Below are 16,803 nucleotides of genomic sequence, written 5' to 3' on the forward strand. Positions count from 1 at the left end.
TGCAGTTTATTTTTAATGAAAAAAGGCGGGAAAGCATAAGAAAAATATTGGAATAAAATTAAATTTTATATAGATTTTGAGAAAAAGTTTGTTCTATTTCAGAATTATTCACCATTTTTGAGAAAAGCTTTATATTAGTCTCGGCTGGAATAGCAATTGCTGGCTTCGTATTAGTTAAACGGACTCGCAAGCTCGTCCGTTTAATACTCATACTCAGCCAGCAATTGCCTACTTCCAGGCCACGACAATAATCTACTATTAGTAGCCGACACAATATGTATGAACTAAATAATTTAAATTAATTATTTAGTTACTTCATATCCAAAATTATTATATGCTTAAATTATATTTAATTGCTACAAACGATAAATTGAGCCTTATACAATGCAAGAAACAACAAACAATTAAGCAATTCACACTTATACAACCACAATATCCAAAGTACGTAGTATACAACAAACTTTTCAATGTGACATCATTAGGATACATAAAGCGGCAATTACACTGAGTCGTTCGCCGCATGCGCATGCGGCGACCGCAAAAGTATAAAGAACACGGTAGTCGGCCGCATTTGGCGAGCGACAGTTGCCACCGCCTTAATATGGCCGCCGCAATAGACGGACAGATTAATGTAAAGGCGAAGAAATTTGAAACAAGTTTGGCGACCGCATTAGATGAACGACGCAGTGTAATTGCCGCTTAAGATATTAACTTATGTCCAAGATAAAACAGGGACCTTGTTTCTTATGGCCTTGCGAGTTACATCCTCACTCAAAGGCATAGTTAAGCGCGTCACACACTTAGCTATAATATATACAATAGCTCGGTATATTACGGTACATTTTATAGTATTCCTTTTCTGATGTGACTTATCGTATACGATCCGTGTATACGATAATCGGTTATAACCGATATATCTCCGTTTCATTTACAATGTAGGCAGTAGACAGAGAGGATACGCCCACAAGATTTGCTTCACTTTTAGAACAGCCTACACGTATTGAAATCGTGTGCTTTCTAGTGTCCTAAGCGAAGTTAACGAGTTTAAACGGTTTAATGCATATATTTTCGTATTTATTTATTTATTTATATTATTTTGGTACAATTACATATTGTAAACAACAGATATGTATATTTGTAGTGTAGCTTAGCTGTAATTATAATTTTTATTTTTTGTTCAATTTGTTACTTTAGTTGTAGTTTATCCTTATAGTCCGTTATGTTTTTGTTAACTTGTTACTCTTTAGGATTATTACCTGTTATGTAACTCTTTTTTTATTTTAATAAATAAGTATTATTGCTCAGTGTGTGACGTGCTTTAAACTCGGCGATATGACATTGCTATCGCGTATACTCGATGTCAGACCATTTTAGATAAAGTGTGAACAGCTACGGTATTAAACCAACCCTAGAAAATCTTGACTTTTTTTAGTGATGTAAAAATATAGAATGAATAAATCGACTAGGTTAATGTCACATATTCTCCAGCTCAACTTCACCACAGACATACACAGATTTTCTTTGATTCATCACTTTCAGGGTATTTACAATGTACATCAGTAAATACGTAAATCAAGTTAATATACTGAGCTGAGCGGCAAAAAGTCTGGCCCTCAAACGTAAGCAGTAATAGGTAATTTTGTATGAAGAGTGGGCCAAATTTTGTGCCGCTGAGTATATTATCGGAAAAAAGTGTTAACACAAAGTTACAAGATACGAAATTCGGATAAATATGGTAGGTACTGATACTGATTCTAGCCAGTGGATTATTGTGGAATTATTTTTACGAAAACGGTTTGTTTACTTTTTTTTCTAAAGTGGTCTGGCATATGGTATATGATAGTATAGATTCGCTTGGGCTAAAACTCGAAAACATCGGGTTTAACAGAGATAAGAGCAAGCTACATTTATTTTTCGCCCTCGAAAACCCGCACATAGGAAACTTAATTGAAATCGTTAGAGCCGTTTCCGAAATCCGGCAATAAAATAAATAAATATACAACTATTGCAGTTGCGTTTAAAGTTATTAGATATATATGTACATCATTTCGGTCAACGCCGAATGTATACAGGCTCTAAGACTGACATATTATTATCTGTATAAAATAACATCAATCAATATGTTAAAATTGTCAAAGCTATGCTCACAATAAAAATAACTGTACTTAATCGGGCGTACATAATATACCCAAATGGTATGGCAAGGCTCACGCGTGGCATAGAGTACAATTTACTGATTACTCCTGCCTCGTCAAGGCTCTACCACTGAATCTTACTGCTATCAATGAACCTGCAGTCTCCAGCATTCTAAAGCTCCCAGTTATTAATTAAGTTGATTTTATTCCAATCAATTCAGAATGTAACATCAGTAATTCAATGAAACCTTTCCTCCTATAAACTTACTTACAAAAAAAAGTCTAAAAAGAGGTATCATCAATATAAATAAACATAAACACTCATGCGATAAAGATGCTTCTTAATTGCATGAGTGTTTATTTAGTGATTTCATTTCAGTAACTTTTCCTATCAAATGATCACAAAATAGCAAGTAAAAAAAATCAGATCACTCAAATAAAATGTATTTCATTGAAACGCGCCTTTTTTCTGAGAGCTTCTTTGCCTACCTACATTATTTTGTTTTCATCCTTCAGAATATTTTACCGCCAACTCGGCCTTAAGCCATAAAGTAAGAGCTCGTTTTAAATTAGTACATCCGTGACTTGCGTTAAAATTATGTTGCAGTCGGGGAACGAGCTAAACGCTGAATCATGTTAGAGTTATTACCGCTCGCTTCCTTGTTTTAGTTGTAACCCCCAAAAAATACTTACTGATGTTTATTCTCAAGTACCATTGGGTACAAGTGGGATGAAGTTGAAAGCGGCCCACTACACGTAGGGAATACAAGTGAGAGCAGCCCTATTCGAGTGGGGGCTTTTAGCTCGTTCCCCATAGTTGATAAATCGCTTGCATTCTTAGCTTTCGGATAATAATTAGCAGCGCGAGCGGGCGCGGGCTCATCGTTTCTGCGGGAAGGCCGGACTGGCGACCTGCACCTGAGGCGTGTTTAGGGTGCAGTTGCTAGGGCTCGGGCTCGGGCTCGGGCTCGGCGACACCGCCTCCTGCGAGTTCTCCAACAACTCGAGGTTCATATCCTCAAGGCACGGAATCATATTCCCTGTATACGACATAAGCTGATTCCCCTCAGCTGAAATATGCCCAAGAAAAAAAAGTTTAGTATCGTTTGTAACGTAAACGATTAAACCAGTATCGAGGCGGCGAATAAAATAAATAACAGTTTTGGAGATACGGTATTTAAATTTTAAGAAAATGGGAAATGGATCATAAGTTTACGCATATTAAAATATACCCACACCAAAACAAAATGCTACAAATATTGCACATCTACGAAAAATTTCACATTTAGTCGCATATCAATTATTTGTAATAGTTACAAGAGGCTACGCTTGTAAGTTCTCTAAATTAACTTACGTATAATATCATGCATTATGGTAGTTATAATCATAACCTAAAATTAAATTTCTATTGGTCAGTCCATGAGCTAAGGTAACTAAATAATGTGGTACAATCAAACCTTAGCCTTAGTGTATAGACTGCAGATATCACAATGTTATTTTCATACATTTAGAAAGCAATTTACAATAAAAAATGAACTCTGGCCATATGAAATGCTGCCACATGCAATTATAATTACCAATAAAATCATATTTGCCACTATTGCAACGATAATCCACAGATAGCTTTGTTTCAGTGGCTACACCTATTTTTATTGGCAAAAATTATTTCAATGTTTATACACGAACTTTGAAGTAACTCTTCCCTTCAGGCCATATCTCAACCTACTATTAGCGTATGAGGTTTTCAAATCGTATTCTATTCGAAACTTACTAGTGTACATTGTAGCATTATAAAACGAGTTAATCTCAAAATTATTGCACTTTGTCCTTCTAATTTTGTCCTCAGAATTGAATCTGGACGTGTACTTACTGTATTATAAACAAAAATTAAATCGCTCAAGGTTATGTTTGTGAAAAAAATGTGCCAGCAAATAAATTTCAGCCAAATAAAAAATATATAAAAATTTATAATGTAGATAAATATAAACACGTGTTATGACAATTCTAAATAAACTAAAATCACGTAAAGCTATTTACAAACTAATTATACTTATTTTATAAGATCATGATAGCTGCGCTTTGCTTACTATCTATACTGGTAGTATGGTGGTTTGGGTACTTGAATAAAAAATATGAACACTATGTTCCAAACGTGCAAACTAATTTTTTAACTAAATACTGATCACTTTACTACTGGATATAATTATTATTAGTACCATAGTCCTCGGCATAGGAGTGCTCGACGCGACTCTCTTCGCCGCTTACATTCGATATCTCACCTTTCAGCTTCTTTGCTTTAATTAACAACAAAACAACAGTTACGCAAACATCATTTATCTGCTTTACCTTACAAGACTCTTAAATTATCAGTTCATATTTAAGAAACCGCATGAAGCGTTTTAGAAGCAAAACAAATGTAAATATACTTTTTTTTATACAATTGACTTTTTTAGTGTGGGTCACTGTTTGCCGCAGCACGAACTCCGCCAGTATCACAGACGCAACCACCATGACTAAAAAACCCGTTACCAAAAAGTCCAACCCATATCGACTTGATGGGTTCACCATTAGTCTAAACTCTTGAAAAGATGAGGTAGGAACAGGCTATTTTGCAGGCGATGCTTCGCTGTTATGGACCAGCCAATCAAAATCAAGCATCGGATACTGTTTTGTTGTATCTACAATTAACATAAATGTGACATATAACTCAATAAACATTTTTAGTTTTTCCGAAGTAGGAAAAGTTGTAGATTTTGTTATTAAGTTTGACAAGGATATCAAAAGGGAGAAAACGATAGGATCATCAAACAATCGTTGTAGCATTTAAAATTAACTTTGATACCATCACCCAAACGCTACAACTTTGGGGAAACAAACCTGTCATGCAAATAATCAGATTGAATAAGCTTACCACTGTTAGATGCTTTAGCTCTCTCGTCCACGGGGTTATACGACAATCCATAGAACGGATCATCAGACCCAAATAGCTGAAACAATAAAAAAAGATTGACATACCAGTGAATTATGTAACTATTATTTTCAATTTCGATAAATTTAGTCGCAAGAGTAAGACCCGTCGCGTGGCAAAACTAAACTTTTCTACTAGGACTAAGTTTTTCACAAAAATAAAAATTTCGCCTATGGCCAGCATTGTGAGTAGTTTAAATCATAACTTCAACTGGCGATATAAATTCGAAAGTGCATTTGTTTGTTTGTTTGTTCTTCTTCCGTGGAGCAACAGAGCATCCGATCGACATGATCAAGGAGTTAGGGGTAGAAAACGACAATTATGTAGACTACTTTCTATCCCAGGAAAACATTTTATTTCTTTAAGCAATATTAGCGCCATCTGTTGAGAAAAGCACTAACTAATATATTTAAATGTAATGGGAGCAAAACCATAGGAAAAGCTAGTATTTTATAATGACCAGAGTTTACATGAAAAATTTCAGTTCCTCTTTCTTTCGATTTCTGCTATTTTATGTCGTACTTTTATTTGATATCGTAATAATTTCCAAGTTCCCTAACGGTAGCAATAACCACATTCTACGCGAATAAAATTGCGGACAACAATTACGATGTCTAATAAATAATAATGGACGACAAACCCGAGGACATGGACTTGTACAAAAAGAACACAATTAAGGGACCAACTCGCGAATATGCAATTCGATCATCGCACAAGACTAATATTGTTTAAAACAGCCGTTCTACACATACGGGTACGATCGCAGATCCGTAAGTATACAAAATTGCGTAAAATTGCTTGGATTTTATTAAGATAACGCGATCAACTGTTAACAGTCAACACATAGTTCTTAGTTAGTTGACATGGTGAGAGAAAAATCGTGCGAGTGTATCGCGGGGCAGCACGCAAGGCTAACAAGTTGCAAAAGATCATTCGAGCGCTGTATACTAGTACGATTTCTCTTGCATTATAATAATTACTTAAGCATAAGGGTGCCTTTCACCAGAGTTGTTCAAGGATGCTATGCCTAAGAACTTTAAGACCGCTTCACTATTTTCTCAGCAAAGCTGATCACAATTGTAGTGAAAAGACACCCTTATTATTATTTTAAAAATCACAAAATTCTTGTCACCGCATCGTACGTAATGTCACCAGCCATTCTTTATAAGCCACCATTACTATGCGCCTCTCATACACACCTTAGTGAGCCAATACTACATAACTATGCAAAATAAATAACTATGTGAAATTATGTACAAGTACAAGAATGCTATGATTTACTATTTATTTAACTTTATTACATAATCTGCCGGCAGCTGACCGGAAGGAATGGCGAAAGACATCGAAGATCCTAGCCTTGCATCCGTCATCTATGGACAACAAAGTTTTATAGTAGACATAAAAACAATCATTTTTCCTAGCCCCTTCAAAGTTCAAATATCCCGCCAAACGATGACACAGCTTGAATGAAACAAGATACAGTATTGAGAGAGCGGGCCTATTGCGTAGTCCGTGTTACGTAGCCGGCGTGTATGTGTGCGCGGCAGTAGGGGGCACGGGGCAGACCACGCAGCGGCTACACGTTGCTTGCAACGTGACTCGGCCGCAGTACTGCCAACCGCGCGGAACCAAACATCAATGTTTACATCTCACTAAGTAACGCACACTGCTGTAGACGCTGCAGTAATCATACCGGTAGCGATCGCTTACTTTGGTTTTGAATTTATTCCGCGAAGCTGAAAGACTGTTTTTCTTTTATTAATTTTAACGAATTTTATAATACTTTGTTATGTAATAGACTAAGAGTTGGTGTGTCTGGTATTTTTAATATGAGCCCTAGTTTTTTTGTAGTAAAGTTTTTACAACAATATAAGCTTAGATTTTCAAGTCTTACCCCCATTAAAGTGTTTGTATCCAAGGCGTAGCTGTCACTTCGCAATAACTCTCTCAGGGACTCAATGTCTGTTTGCATGGAGTCCAAATGATCGTCAATATCAGTCCTGTAATGGTTAAATTAAAACTGTTATCATCATAAACCGCAACTACTTTAGTTTTGGCCGGAACTTAAACAATAAAGTTTGTCTTTCCCACAGTATTTCAACCCATATTTACACAGCCACTGTTAAATTTATTTTTGCCAATGATTTTACATCAGAAAAAGATCATTATGTTAATAAATTCCATTTACAATTCCAATAACAGACATGCAATATTGGTGAGGTGTCTGGACATCTATATTTTTACTGAATCCATATACAAAATTCTACAGACAAATCATATTTTAATAGTGACTTGAGCCCTCATAATCCTGGCATCTTACTTAATTGGTGTTGGACACATGTTATGGAATATAAACTATGACAATACTATACAATAATTAATAAGCAGAGGCAAGTATGGTTAAACATTACATTGGGCATGTGAAGGAACTTAAATTTATTGGTCTATTATAGATAGTTATCAAAGTTGATGTCATAAAAAGTAGTTAATTCATTTTTTCATACCACTATAACTATATAGGAGTTATACCTATATAAGTTATAACTTCTAATAAATATTTATAGTAGGCCACCGCCAATAGCAATTGTTATTCAGAATAATTATTATAAAACATACTTGTTTGAATTTGTTCCAAAGAGTGAAGAATACTCTTCAAAATTTTTGCTGATGTTATCTCTCTTATTCCTGTATATCAAAACCACATTTAATATTAATACGCTACAAATCAATTAGGAAATAGCACTCACACCTAAAATAAAATTGTGATGGGACTAGACTGCAGTTGGTAGTATGTTTGAAAAAAAAGCTAAATAATTTTTTAGTGAAGTGAAATATTAGTTGATAATAGAAAGCACCTCTACTTACATAGAATTGAATCTATTGACATCACTGTTGTTGTTGACAGTAGCAAGAGACATGTTGTTCCAATCCAAATCATCCTGTAGCTCAGTTTTAATATCGGCCAGGTTTAACTGTGGCGTGTCCTTGTTAGATTTCTTAGACTTTTTTGATGTTTTAGGATTCACGCCCTTTTCGACTTTAATATTGATCCCACCAAACATTTTGTCTTTAGAGGTTGACACCATGGGATCAGTCTCTGCATTATGTAGTGCACTCTGGAAAATACTATCTCCTGCACCCAAGCAATTCTCAACTGAATCATCATCAGCAAATATATCAGCAGGTAATTTAGGATCTGCAGCTGGGTTTAGGTTGTTGAAACTGTTAGCTGGTGTCATTTTTTTCACTTGCTTATTGGTATTCCTTGGTGTTTTTCTCATTTTTTCTCTAATAATTGTTGATGGATCTATGAAGACCTGGTCCAATACTGTCTGATCCAATGGTGAAGTTGGATTAACAATAGTTGGAGAGGGTGATGTGACTACAGGTTGAACATCTAATGTTTGTGGTAAGGTACTGTTGACTTTGGTTACAGGATATATTCTGACACCACCTGTAAATTATACAATTACATGTAAATCAGCTTCTTGTAATCATACTTCATTTGCACATGAATTGACAGTGACTATTAAAAGAGTCAGAACTACAATGTAGCCATTTTGGGATTATTACATCAAAGTCAATATAAAACAGTATATTTGACTTTGGCACAATAATTGCAGATCCAACTCTGTTAATAGTCACCATCAGAATATGTTTTAAAATATAATGTACCTGTGTCGAATTCATCTCCATCCTCCAGGGTGACTTGATACTGCATAGAATTTGGATTATGAGGACTGAAACTACAGGGAATTTCTGTGTCTATTGAAACAAAATTAGCAGGATTCAGTGAATCTTCAGCAATTTCAGAATGTAGAACATCATCATGAGCAAGTTCATGAATTGTTGGGCCATCCTCCTGAAAAATATAACACAAATTATTATAAGTATTTCAAGTAAGAAAGTGTAGACATAATTCTAATTCTAAAATGGATACCAGAATGGTACACTATACATCCATTCATACCCATCGATTCCATTATTGTTAAATTGGTCAATCAACTTTTTAGTGTAGCTTGTTTCCATGGTAACATCTTCAGAGTTACTTATTAAAAGTATGATTTTATGAGGTACAAACCTACTAAACGTCAGGAGTTGTGACAGTTTTAAGGCAATTCTTTCATGGTTCATCTCTAACAGTATAAATTGCAATCATTATTCTAACAACTGATACACTACTGATGTCTCCAGAGTTACGGGACAGAATAACAACACTAAAAAGTTGATTGACCCAAATCCCTGCAATTATAATTAACAAATAAAAGGATATGTTTTGTTTTGTATTGCATACCTGATTATCTTCATTAATATCTTCTAAAATAGAATCTTTATCTAATTTAATGTTCTTAACACGGCCCGGATAGGCCCCCTCCCCATGGTTGTGTGCTGCACTGTTGATCATCAACTGGTATGGTCTCTTCACACCAACATTGTTGCTGTTAGCATTGTTAGGTCGAGCAGGTTGGACCAGGGACATCAGGAATTGTATCAGCTGAAATGTTTTACATGCTCAGATTTAGTACTGATAATTAGCAGCTCTTCCTATGTAATTAATTATACTGTACATTCAAGACCCTAAATATACATTATATATACTAAACATTATGGGGCCAAGAGTAAAGATTCTAAAAACAAAAACCGGCCAAGAGCGTGTCGGACACGCCCAAAATAGGGTTCCATAGCCATTACAAAAAAAAACAAATACCTCACGGCACTTACGTCCTTCTGTTGAGAAGCGCAGTTTTTCGGCAATAACTTAAAAACGGTATACCCGATCATGTTAAAACTTGAAACCAATTTTCATTACCTTTCCATATTTTTTGCATGTTTTTTGGACAAACGGTTTACAAGATAGAAGGGGGGGGGGACACAACTTTTGCTACTCTGGGAGTGATTATTTCCGGAAATCTTTGAGAAACCTTGATATCTTTTCAAAAGAGCTGTCAAACTATGTGCCACACGTTGATGCGAGTTAAAAAAATATTTTTTTCAATTTCTGTTACGTGTATGGGGTGCCCCCCAATAATTATTTATTTTTGTAATTTAACTACAATACTAAATAGCGGCTTTTACAAGACATCTGTACTCCAAATTTCATTGATATACATCTTGTAGTTTGCGAGTAAAATGCCTGTGACATACGGACAGACAGACTTGACGAAACTATAAGGGTTCAGTTTTTGCCATTTTGGCTCCCAAACCCTAAAAATAACTACAATTAACGTATCAAAAGGTCTTTACCTAGATTTAGTTAGGGCAGTGGTTCTCAAACTTTTTTAGTAAAACAACCCCATTGGAAAACAAAATATTTGCCACAGCCATCAACAACTATGTACCTTATGGCACTAGACTGGCTGTTAAGAACAAAACGTATGGCGCATCAATCATCAATATTACTTTGACACAACCCCTGTCACAGATGTCAATAAACTATAGTGAACTGTTCACAAAACCGCGCTGTGAACTCATTTTGTGCACCGTTTTGGTGTAAGAAACATGCAGTCTAGTACATAGATGTCAATGGCCATAGCCCTAAATACACAAATACAACTAATATAATGGGATGTTTTACTCTGCACACATCATACATTGCACCTTAAGTATTTATTTTAGTTATGGTCAGTACTTTTGCGGAGCCCCCAAAAAAGCTTTGCCCACATTTTGACAATAGCCTAGTTAGGGACTGACAGAAAATGAGTGTAAAAGTCAGAAGTGATATACTACATAACTCACAAATTGCTCGAGTATAAAACAAATACATGGTCATAAATATGTGTACATATCCATATTACAATGGATTAAAATACTAATGTGTATATATACTACAACCTTGAATATATTCTGTGAGCTATAAGACATTTTTTTGAGAGCTGAGAAAAATAAATGTTAATTTTTCAATAACTTATTATTTATGTATTTATTTATGGACTTGTTGTGTCTTCCTTCTAAACAACAAACTTCTGCATAGATACTTTGTTAAATAAAAATATAATACAAAAAACTAACTATATTGATTATTCATTGAGAGATTAGATTACTTTAATGCAATAACACCTCTTATTGTCTACCCTGCATTTTATCTTTTTGTATACTTATTGCAGTGACTTGTGGTGTTCATTAAAGAATATTTGTTTGTTGTTTGTATATTGTAATTTTTTATTAATACATTGCACTATATTTACATAAAGGGTTATCTTTTAAAGCTTAATAAAAAAAAAAACTATAATCAGCCCAAGAAATGTTGACACAGCCCTACCTGCATGTCCTCCAAAAACTGCAATAAACATTATAACTTACATTATTCACTATCTGCTGTTGCTTTATGTGTTTTTGCCTGAGTATGGCCACCTCTCTCCACAGAGCTTCATTTTCTTGCTTCATAGCGCTAAATTTGGCATCTAAACTCTCTTGTTTCCCCTTCATTTGTTTCACATCAGTTAGCACTTTGTTCATGAGTTCGGGTTTGATAAGTATTTTTTCTCCACTTTCTCCACTGGTTACTATGGTCTTCGGATTTGCAATTTTCCTCTTGATATGCTCCAACAAATAAGATTGATTTTTAACAAAGCAAGGATGCGAGAATTCAATTTCATCCTTTTCATAGCGCAGGCCTCCATTTTCAACAGATGTGATTTTGTGGAAGCCATACATATTTAATTGCCTGATAAAACTTGCCATATTGTTGTGTTTGTAATAGAGTGGGAGTAATTCCCTTGCAAAATCAGCTTGGTTTTTTATAACAAATGTTTTTCCTCCCTGAAAATGGAGAAAAATGTTGTCAAGTTTTTTTATATTGTAGTTTTAATCATACAACAATATACATACAATACAATAAAATAAAAAGCATATTATAATCTTGTGAATTAATTAACATATTTCTAAAAATTTAACTATATATTATAAAAGTTTCCAATTCAGTGAGATGAGAGATTCTTTCGGTATAAATTGGTGTCAGGAGCTGATAGCATGGTAGAAAACGTGACACCTATGACTTTATATTTATTTATGTTTGCCTATGTCAACCTGCGACTCTCAGGTTGTTATTATTGTAACAAATTGCTGCCGGTTTCGTAAGATGTTTTACATACATTATCTTCCAAATTTGACACAACGTTACCAGTAACACTGAAAGTGCGAAATAAACTTACAGGGCTCCAAGAAATCAAGTGATTGGTCTCCAAGTCGTTAACCAATTTCCATAACTTTCCTAAAAAGGCTGGGACACTTGCCCCTAGTTCTAAAACTGAACGCATTTTGGTACTGTTAGTATTTATGTTTCACGTTTATTATGACGAATTTTAGTACTTTTAAATGTTATTTTTCAGACAAAATAACTACTGTTCACAAAATCGCCATTACACTGCACACAAACACAGCTACTAAGATTGCGTTGCGATACTACGTATCACACATACAAAAAAATACTGATTCACCTTCCATCAAGTTTCGTCTGTGGATTCACCCACACACATATAACAGACGTCTGTTACATTGTACCAACATCATAAATAATACTAAAATAAAGCTAGCTCCACACTGCTCACGAAAATGAACGAGGTTAAGTTATAATATGAGAATATTCAAGAGATTAAAATGGATTTCACACAGGAAAAAAACTCCCTTGTAATTTTCACACAAATTCCAATGACAGTGACAACGCGGTTTGGTTAATTTAATACTAAGTATACTTAGTATGAAGAGAGGCACTTCGGTTTACTTCGTCCAACTCGGTGGGTACTTCGGCTAACTTTCCTGCACCAGTGCTACTACGAACCTCGAAACTCGAAGTTCGTGTCGTGCGGTCCCTCTGACACTTATATTATTTAATACGAGAGCGAGAGGGACGGTATGATACGAACTTCGAGTTTCGACTTTAGGAGTAGGCCCTCTGATTACTTCGTCGAGAACTTCGCGAGCCAGCAGGAGAACCTTAAATTAAACGGAGTATTTATAAACTAAAAATATGGCTCTGTCCATTGGAGGACAATTTTGCCAGTGTCTAGTAGGTTTTGCCGTTGTACGGTAAAAAAAAATATAAAACGAAATATGAGAGGTAATGGTGGATGAACGATGACAGCGCGAATCCGAAACATCTATTTAGCTAGATAAAATTTAAGCACGATAAAAGTATAGCAAAAAAAATGGATTAATGAGTCATCAGTCAACAATGCTCACATCAATCAACGCCATCTGTCTATGGCAGACTACATGACATAGTTTCGTATATGTAGTACAGAGTGATACGTACGTAGGTACGTTAAGCACAAATTATATACTAAACGGTAGTGTTCCGAAATATTTTTTCCGATATTTGCTACTCAAGACCCCTCAAAAGTTGTGTTATTAGTTGTAAATTTCATTTTTATTGCGGTCTTATTGCTTTCAGGTGTCGCTCTGCACTCCCTTATGATAAAATACGTGTTTTTGTCACATAAAATAATGGGTTCAAGACGAAGTGAGACTACTTGTACTATTTTGGGATCATATAAAGAACTTGGCGATCGCCACTTACCCGTGATAAATATCTGTAATTGATAAGATATCACAAAAATACAAAAAAAAATACAACTACGAAAGCAGTCTTTTTCTGCAGTGGCTGGCATAGTCAGAAATGTTGTAAATTCAGTGACCGAGAGAAACTTTTCTTTTGCGCACCCAGAAAACTTACTTATTGCCATGTTTTTCGACGATAGAGACCATCTTCGAGAACTTGCATCTCGCAAAATATTAAAGGCCAGAGAAGCAGAAAAGAACAACTCACGCAGGGTATTAAAAGCACCAAAGCTTAACTTTTGTGCTATGATTACACTGACATAATATTTTGGCAAGAGTTCGAGATGTCATCAGCTCCTCCAATTTTGCGATTCGTCTCTAATGATGAACTTAGAATTAAGGCTAAAGAACACAACCTCGACATTGTTGATTTCCCTGACACACCTCAGAGCGTCACAGACGCTAAAGCTCGGGATGGTTTCATTAGGAACAGATTGAAATCTCGCACGGAAATGCCTAATTTCGGGCACAAAACCCAGTTCCGTTTTTAAAGTAGTCATTGATTATTTGACTTTCACTCACTCACTCATTGTTGTACCCTTCAATTGAATAAAAACTATTTAAACATTATTTTTGTATGATTTATAGTTTGTTAGGAATCCCTAAAAATGGCAAATTTGGAAAACTTCAAGGACCGGTGGAGGCCTCAAGATGGCAAATTTTATGATAATCGTAATCTTTATGTCAAAACGCAACCTTTGATACCTCTTGCGTGCTATGGAGCTCAATTTTTTTTTATCCATACATGGACGGATGGACTCTCCATAGAAAATTACCTATAACTGCATGAATACATTTGAGGGCCAGATTTTTTGCCGCTCAGTATTATGTGTAATCTAAATATATCTATGTAAAAAGGTAATATTTTAGTGACAGTAAATTTTGGTATGTGATTCAGTACCGTTAAATACATTAGGTATAGTCTGTCAAAAAAGAGTAGAAATTAAAAAGTGGCAGCACTGTAGTGTCATCCCTTTCAAACCCTGTCAAACCAAAAAGGGAGGACACGACAGTGTTGCCACTTTTTAATTTCTACTCTTTTTTGACAGACTATAGATGTGTTTTTTTTTACCATGATGGTTATTAACTTACTAATGCATGATTCATTGTACAAATTGTTCTAAAAATAATACAAGATTTTTTTGCACAATGACAATCACAAATTAGCAAATAAAGTTAATAAAATTAATTTAAAATATTCTCTTCCTTTAACAGATCGATCAATGCTCTGCGCGTTCAGAACAATGATGTGTTCAGTTCAGAGTTCTGTTGTGGCTGCCAAAATGAGATACTACAGTGCATCAGGAATGTTCGCGGATGCGCATGTGGACAGCTTCCACACGACGCTGCGCAAGCGCTGTGCTGCGACACGGCGCAGGGTGCTCGACAGCCGCCACAGTCTCCTGGCCGCCGTTCTCTCTCCATTTAAGTTAAGTTACTAACATAGTTATAGAAAATTATTTTGTTACTAGCAATGCTATGGGCAATAAATATTTTTTTTAACAATAAACCTAATGCCTATTTTGAAACATCTCTTAATAATTTATTGACTCAGGCGTTACTTTGCGGAGGTCCATATAAATCAACTAAACGAATTTCTTTGCTCACCCACGACCAAAGAAAGCCCGAAGAAGTAGTGGAGCGGGTGAGCAAAGGTCCAAAAACAAATCAAATTAGTATAGAATAAAAAAATCAAGTGCACTAAGTAACGTAAACTAAGAAACAGAATTCACGCAATGATTTATTTCAGAGAAATAAAAAAAAAATGTTTTTTGGTTTCGGTTCGCTAAATTTTGTAACGAATTTAATTTAATTTCTCTACTTATAACGTTTATTTTTATTGTGCGAGTATTTTTTTAATTTTAGTCGTTTTGTTGCATTCTTTGAAATTGTATTTTGATTTTACTGAGAACGGAATCATTTATTTAGATGTTTAATAAAAAAAATAGTAATGCCAACTGCCAAGGGGGCTACTACGAAATTTGAACTCGAAGGTCATATTGTACATTCCCTCTCACTCTAGTATCAAATAAAATGAGCGACAGCGGGACGGCATAGCAAAAAAAAAACAAAATGAAATTAAACGAAAAAGAAGGAAACCAAGACGTTGGTGGATGATCAAAATCGTAAAGTACAATTCAATAGAATCTGTCAATTTTCTACATATTTAAGACACCCTATCGTGGGCACACTTGATTATATATGTCCCTGTTGTTGCAATTATCATCTAAAAGGAATCAAAAAAGAATAATAGTCACATCACAAAGCCTTAGGCAGCCCGGTGTTTATATTAGTAGGCTGGAAGTGTCTACAGGATTGTCAGATTCTATTGAATTGGAGTTTACAAGGTTTGGATACATCGCAAAAACGTTTGTCGAATACCCTTTGATTTGTGCACAAAAACTGCAGGGCTACTACGAAACTCGATACTCAATCTTCGTGTCGTGCGGTCCTTCCTGACACATACTATTTAATACGAGAGCGAAGGGGACGCTACGATACGAACTTTGAGGTTCGAGTTTCATAGTAGCCCTGCTGACACGGACGCCGATTACTGGCAAACACGAACAAAAACAGGCAAACACAGGCGAATACCTACCCACACGTTCGTGTTTGTTGTTTGGTGTTCGCTGTTTGCTGTTGTTTGCCAAGCTTATGGAGGCTAGATAATAAAGCTGCAGGGCTACTACGTGATATAGTAGGTAAATAAATCATGCACACACGCAGTAGTATTAGCAGAATATAATTAAAAGATAAAAACACAATAAATTAAACATATTATCAAGAGACATGAGCAAAAGAAAACACGATAGTCATTTTTTTTACTTGACTGACACTGTCATCAATATTTGAAAATACCATAGACAATATTACTTTTTAATTTATCTAACACTACGAAACTCGAAACTCGATGTTCGTGTCGTGCGGTCCCTCTGACACTTATGCTATTTAATACGAGAGCGAGAGAGACGGTACGGTACGATACGAACTTCGAGTTTCGAGTTTCGTAGTAGCCCTGCAGTACTTAGCAGTGACATCTGTTTATTATTGATGAAATTATATAGGTAACTACATAGTTAGGTAACAATGTACATACATTGTTTTTTTTTTTTAAATTTTATTTTGAAACGGGTATCCGGGCAT

The 16,803-nt window shown here is 35.2% G+C and overlaps 1 protein-coding gene across 8 annotated transcripts; it reads right to left on the bottom strand.

Moving 5' to 3' along the window:
- Nucleotides 1-1,134: 1,134 nt before the first annotated feature.
- On the bottom strand, nt 1,135-12,525 carry LOC141438349 (heat shock factor protein-like). Of its 8 annotated transcripts, XM_074102201.1 has the most exons (11): nt 12,255-12,525; nt 11,404-11,862; nt 9,398-9,598; nt 8,779-8,965; nt 7,969-8,557; nt 7,720-7,788; nt 6,998-7,103; nt 6,405-6,473; nt 5,047-5,122; nt 4,352-4,429; nt 1,135-3,205 (listed from the first exon to the last, which is right to left on the bottom strand). In XM_074102201.1, exons 1-11 carry the CDS (start codon nt 12,357-12,359, stop codon nt 3,015-3,017), a joined length of 2,130 nt encoding a protein of 709 aa, XP_073958302.1. In that variant the 5' UTR covers nt 12,360-12,525; the 3' UTR covers nt 1,135-3,014. The 8 variants fall into 8 exon arrangements, with proteins under 8 accessions (XP_073958302.1, XP_073958304.1, XP_073958303.1 ...); XM_074102203.1 differs by lacking the exon at nt 7,720-7,788; XM_074102202.1 differs by lacking the exon at nt 6,405-6,473.
- Nucleotides 12,526-16,803: the final 4,278 nt, after the last annotated feature.

Source organism: Choristoneura fumiferana, chromosome 18, assembly GCF_025370935.1.
Source record: "Choristoneura fumiferana chromosome 18, NRCan_CFum_1, whole genome shotgun sequence".
NCBI classification, from domain to species: Eukaryota; Metazoa; Arthropoda; class Insecta; order Lepidoptera; family Tortricidae; genus Choristoneura; species Choristoneura fumiferana.

What these genes read in the sequence shown, in the direction of transcription:
- LOC141438349 (XM_074102201.1), bottom strand. Translation starts at nt 12,359, where the DNA reads ATGCGTTCAGTTTTAGAACTAGGGGCAAGTGTCCCAGCCTTTTTAGGA. An exon ending in ATACAAACACTTTAATGGGG is followed by an intron (nt 6,474 to 6,997) that starts GTAAGACTTGAA and finishes TGTTGTCCATAG; the next exon opens with ATGACGGATGCAAGGCTAGG. An exon ending in AGCTAAAGCATCTAACAGTG is followed by an intron (nt 4,430 to 5,046) that starts GTAAGCTTATTC and finishes TGTTAATTAAAG; the next exon opens with CAAAGAAGCTGAAAGGTGAG.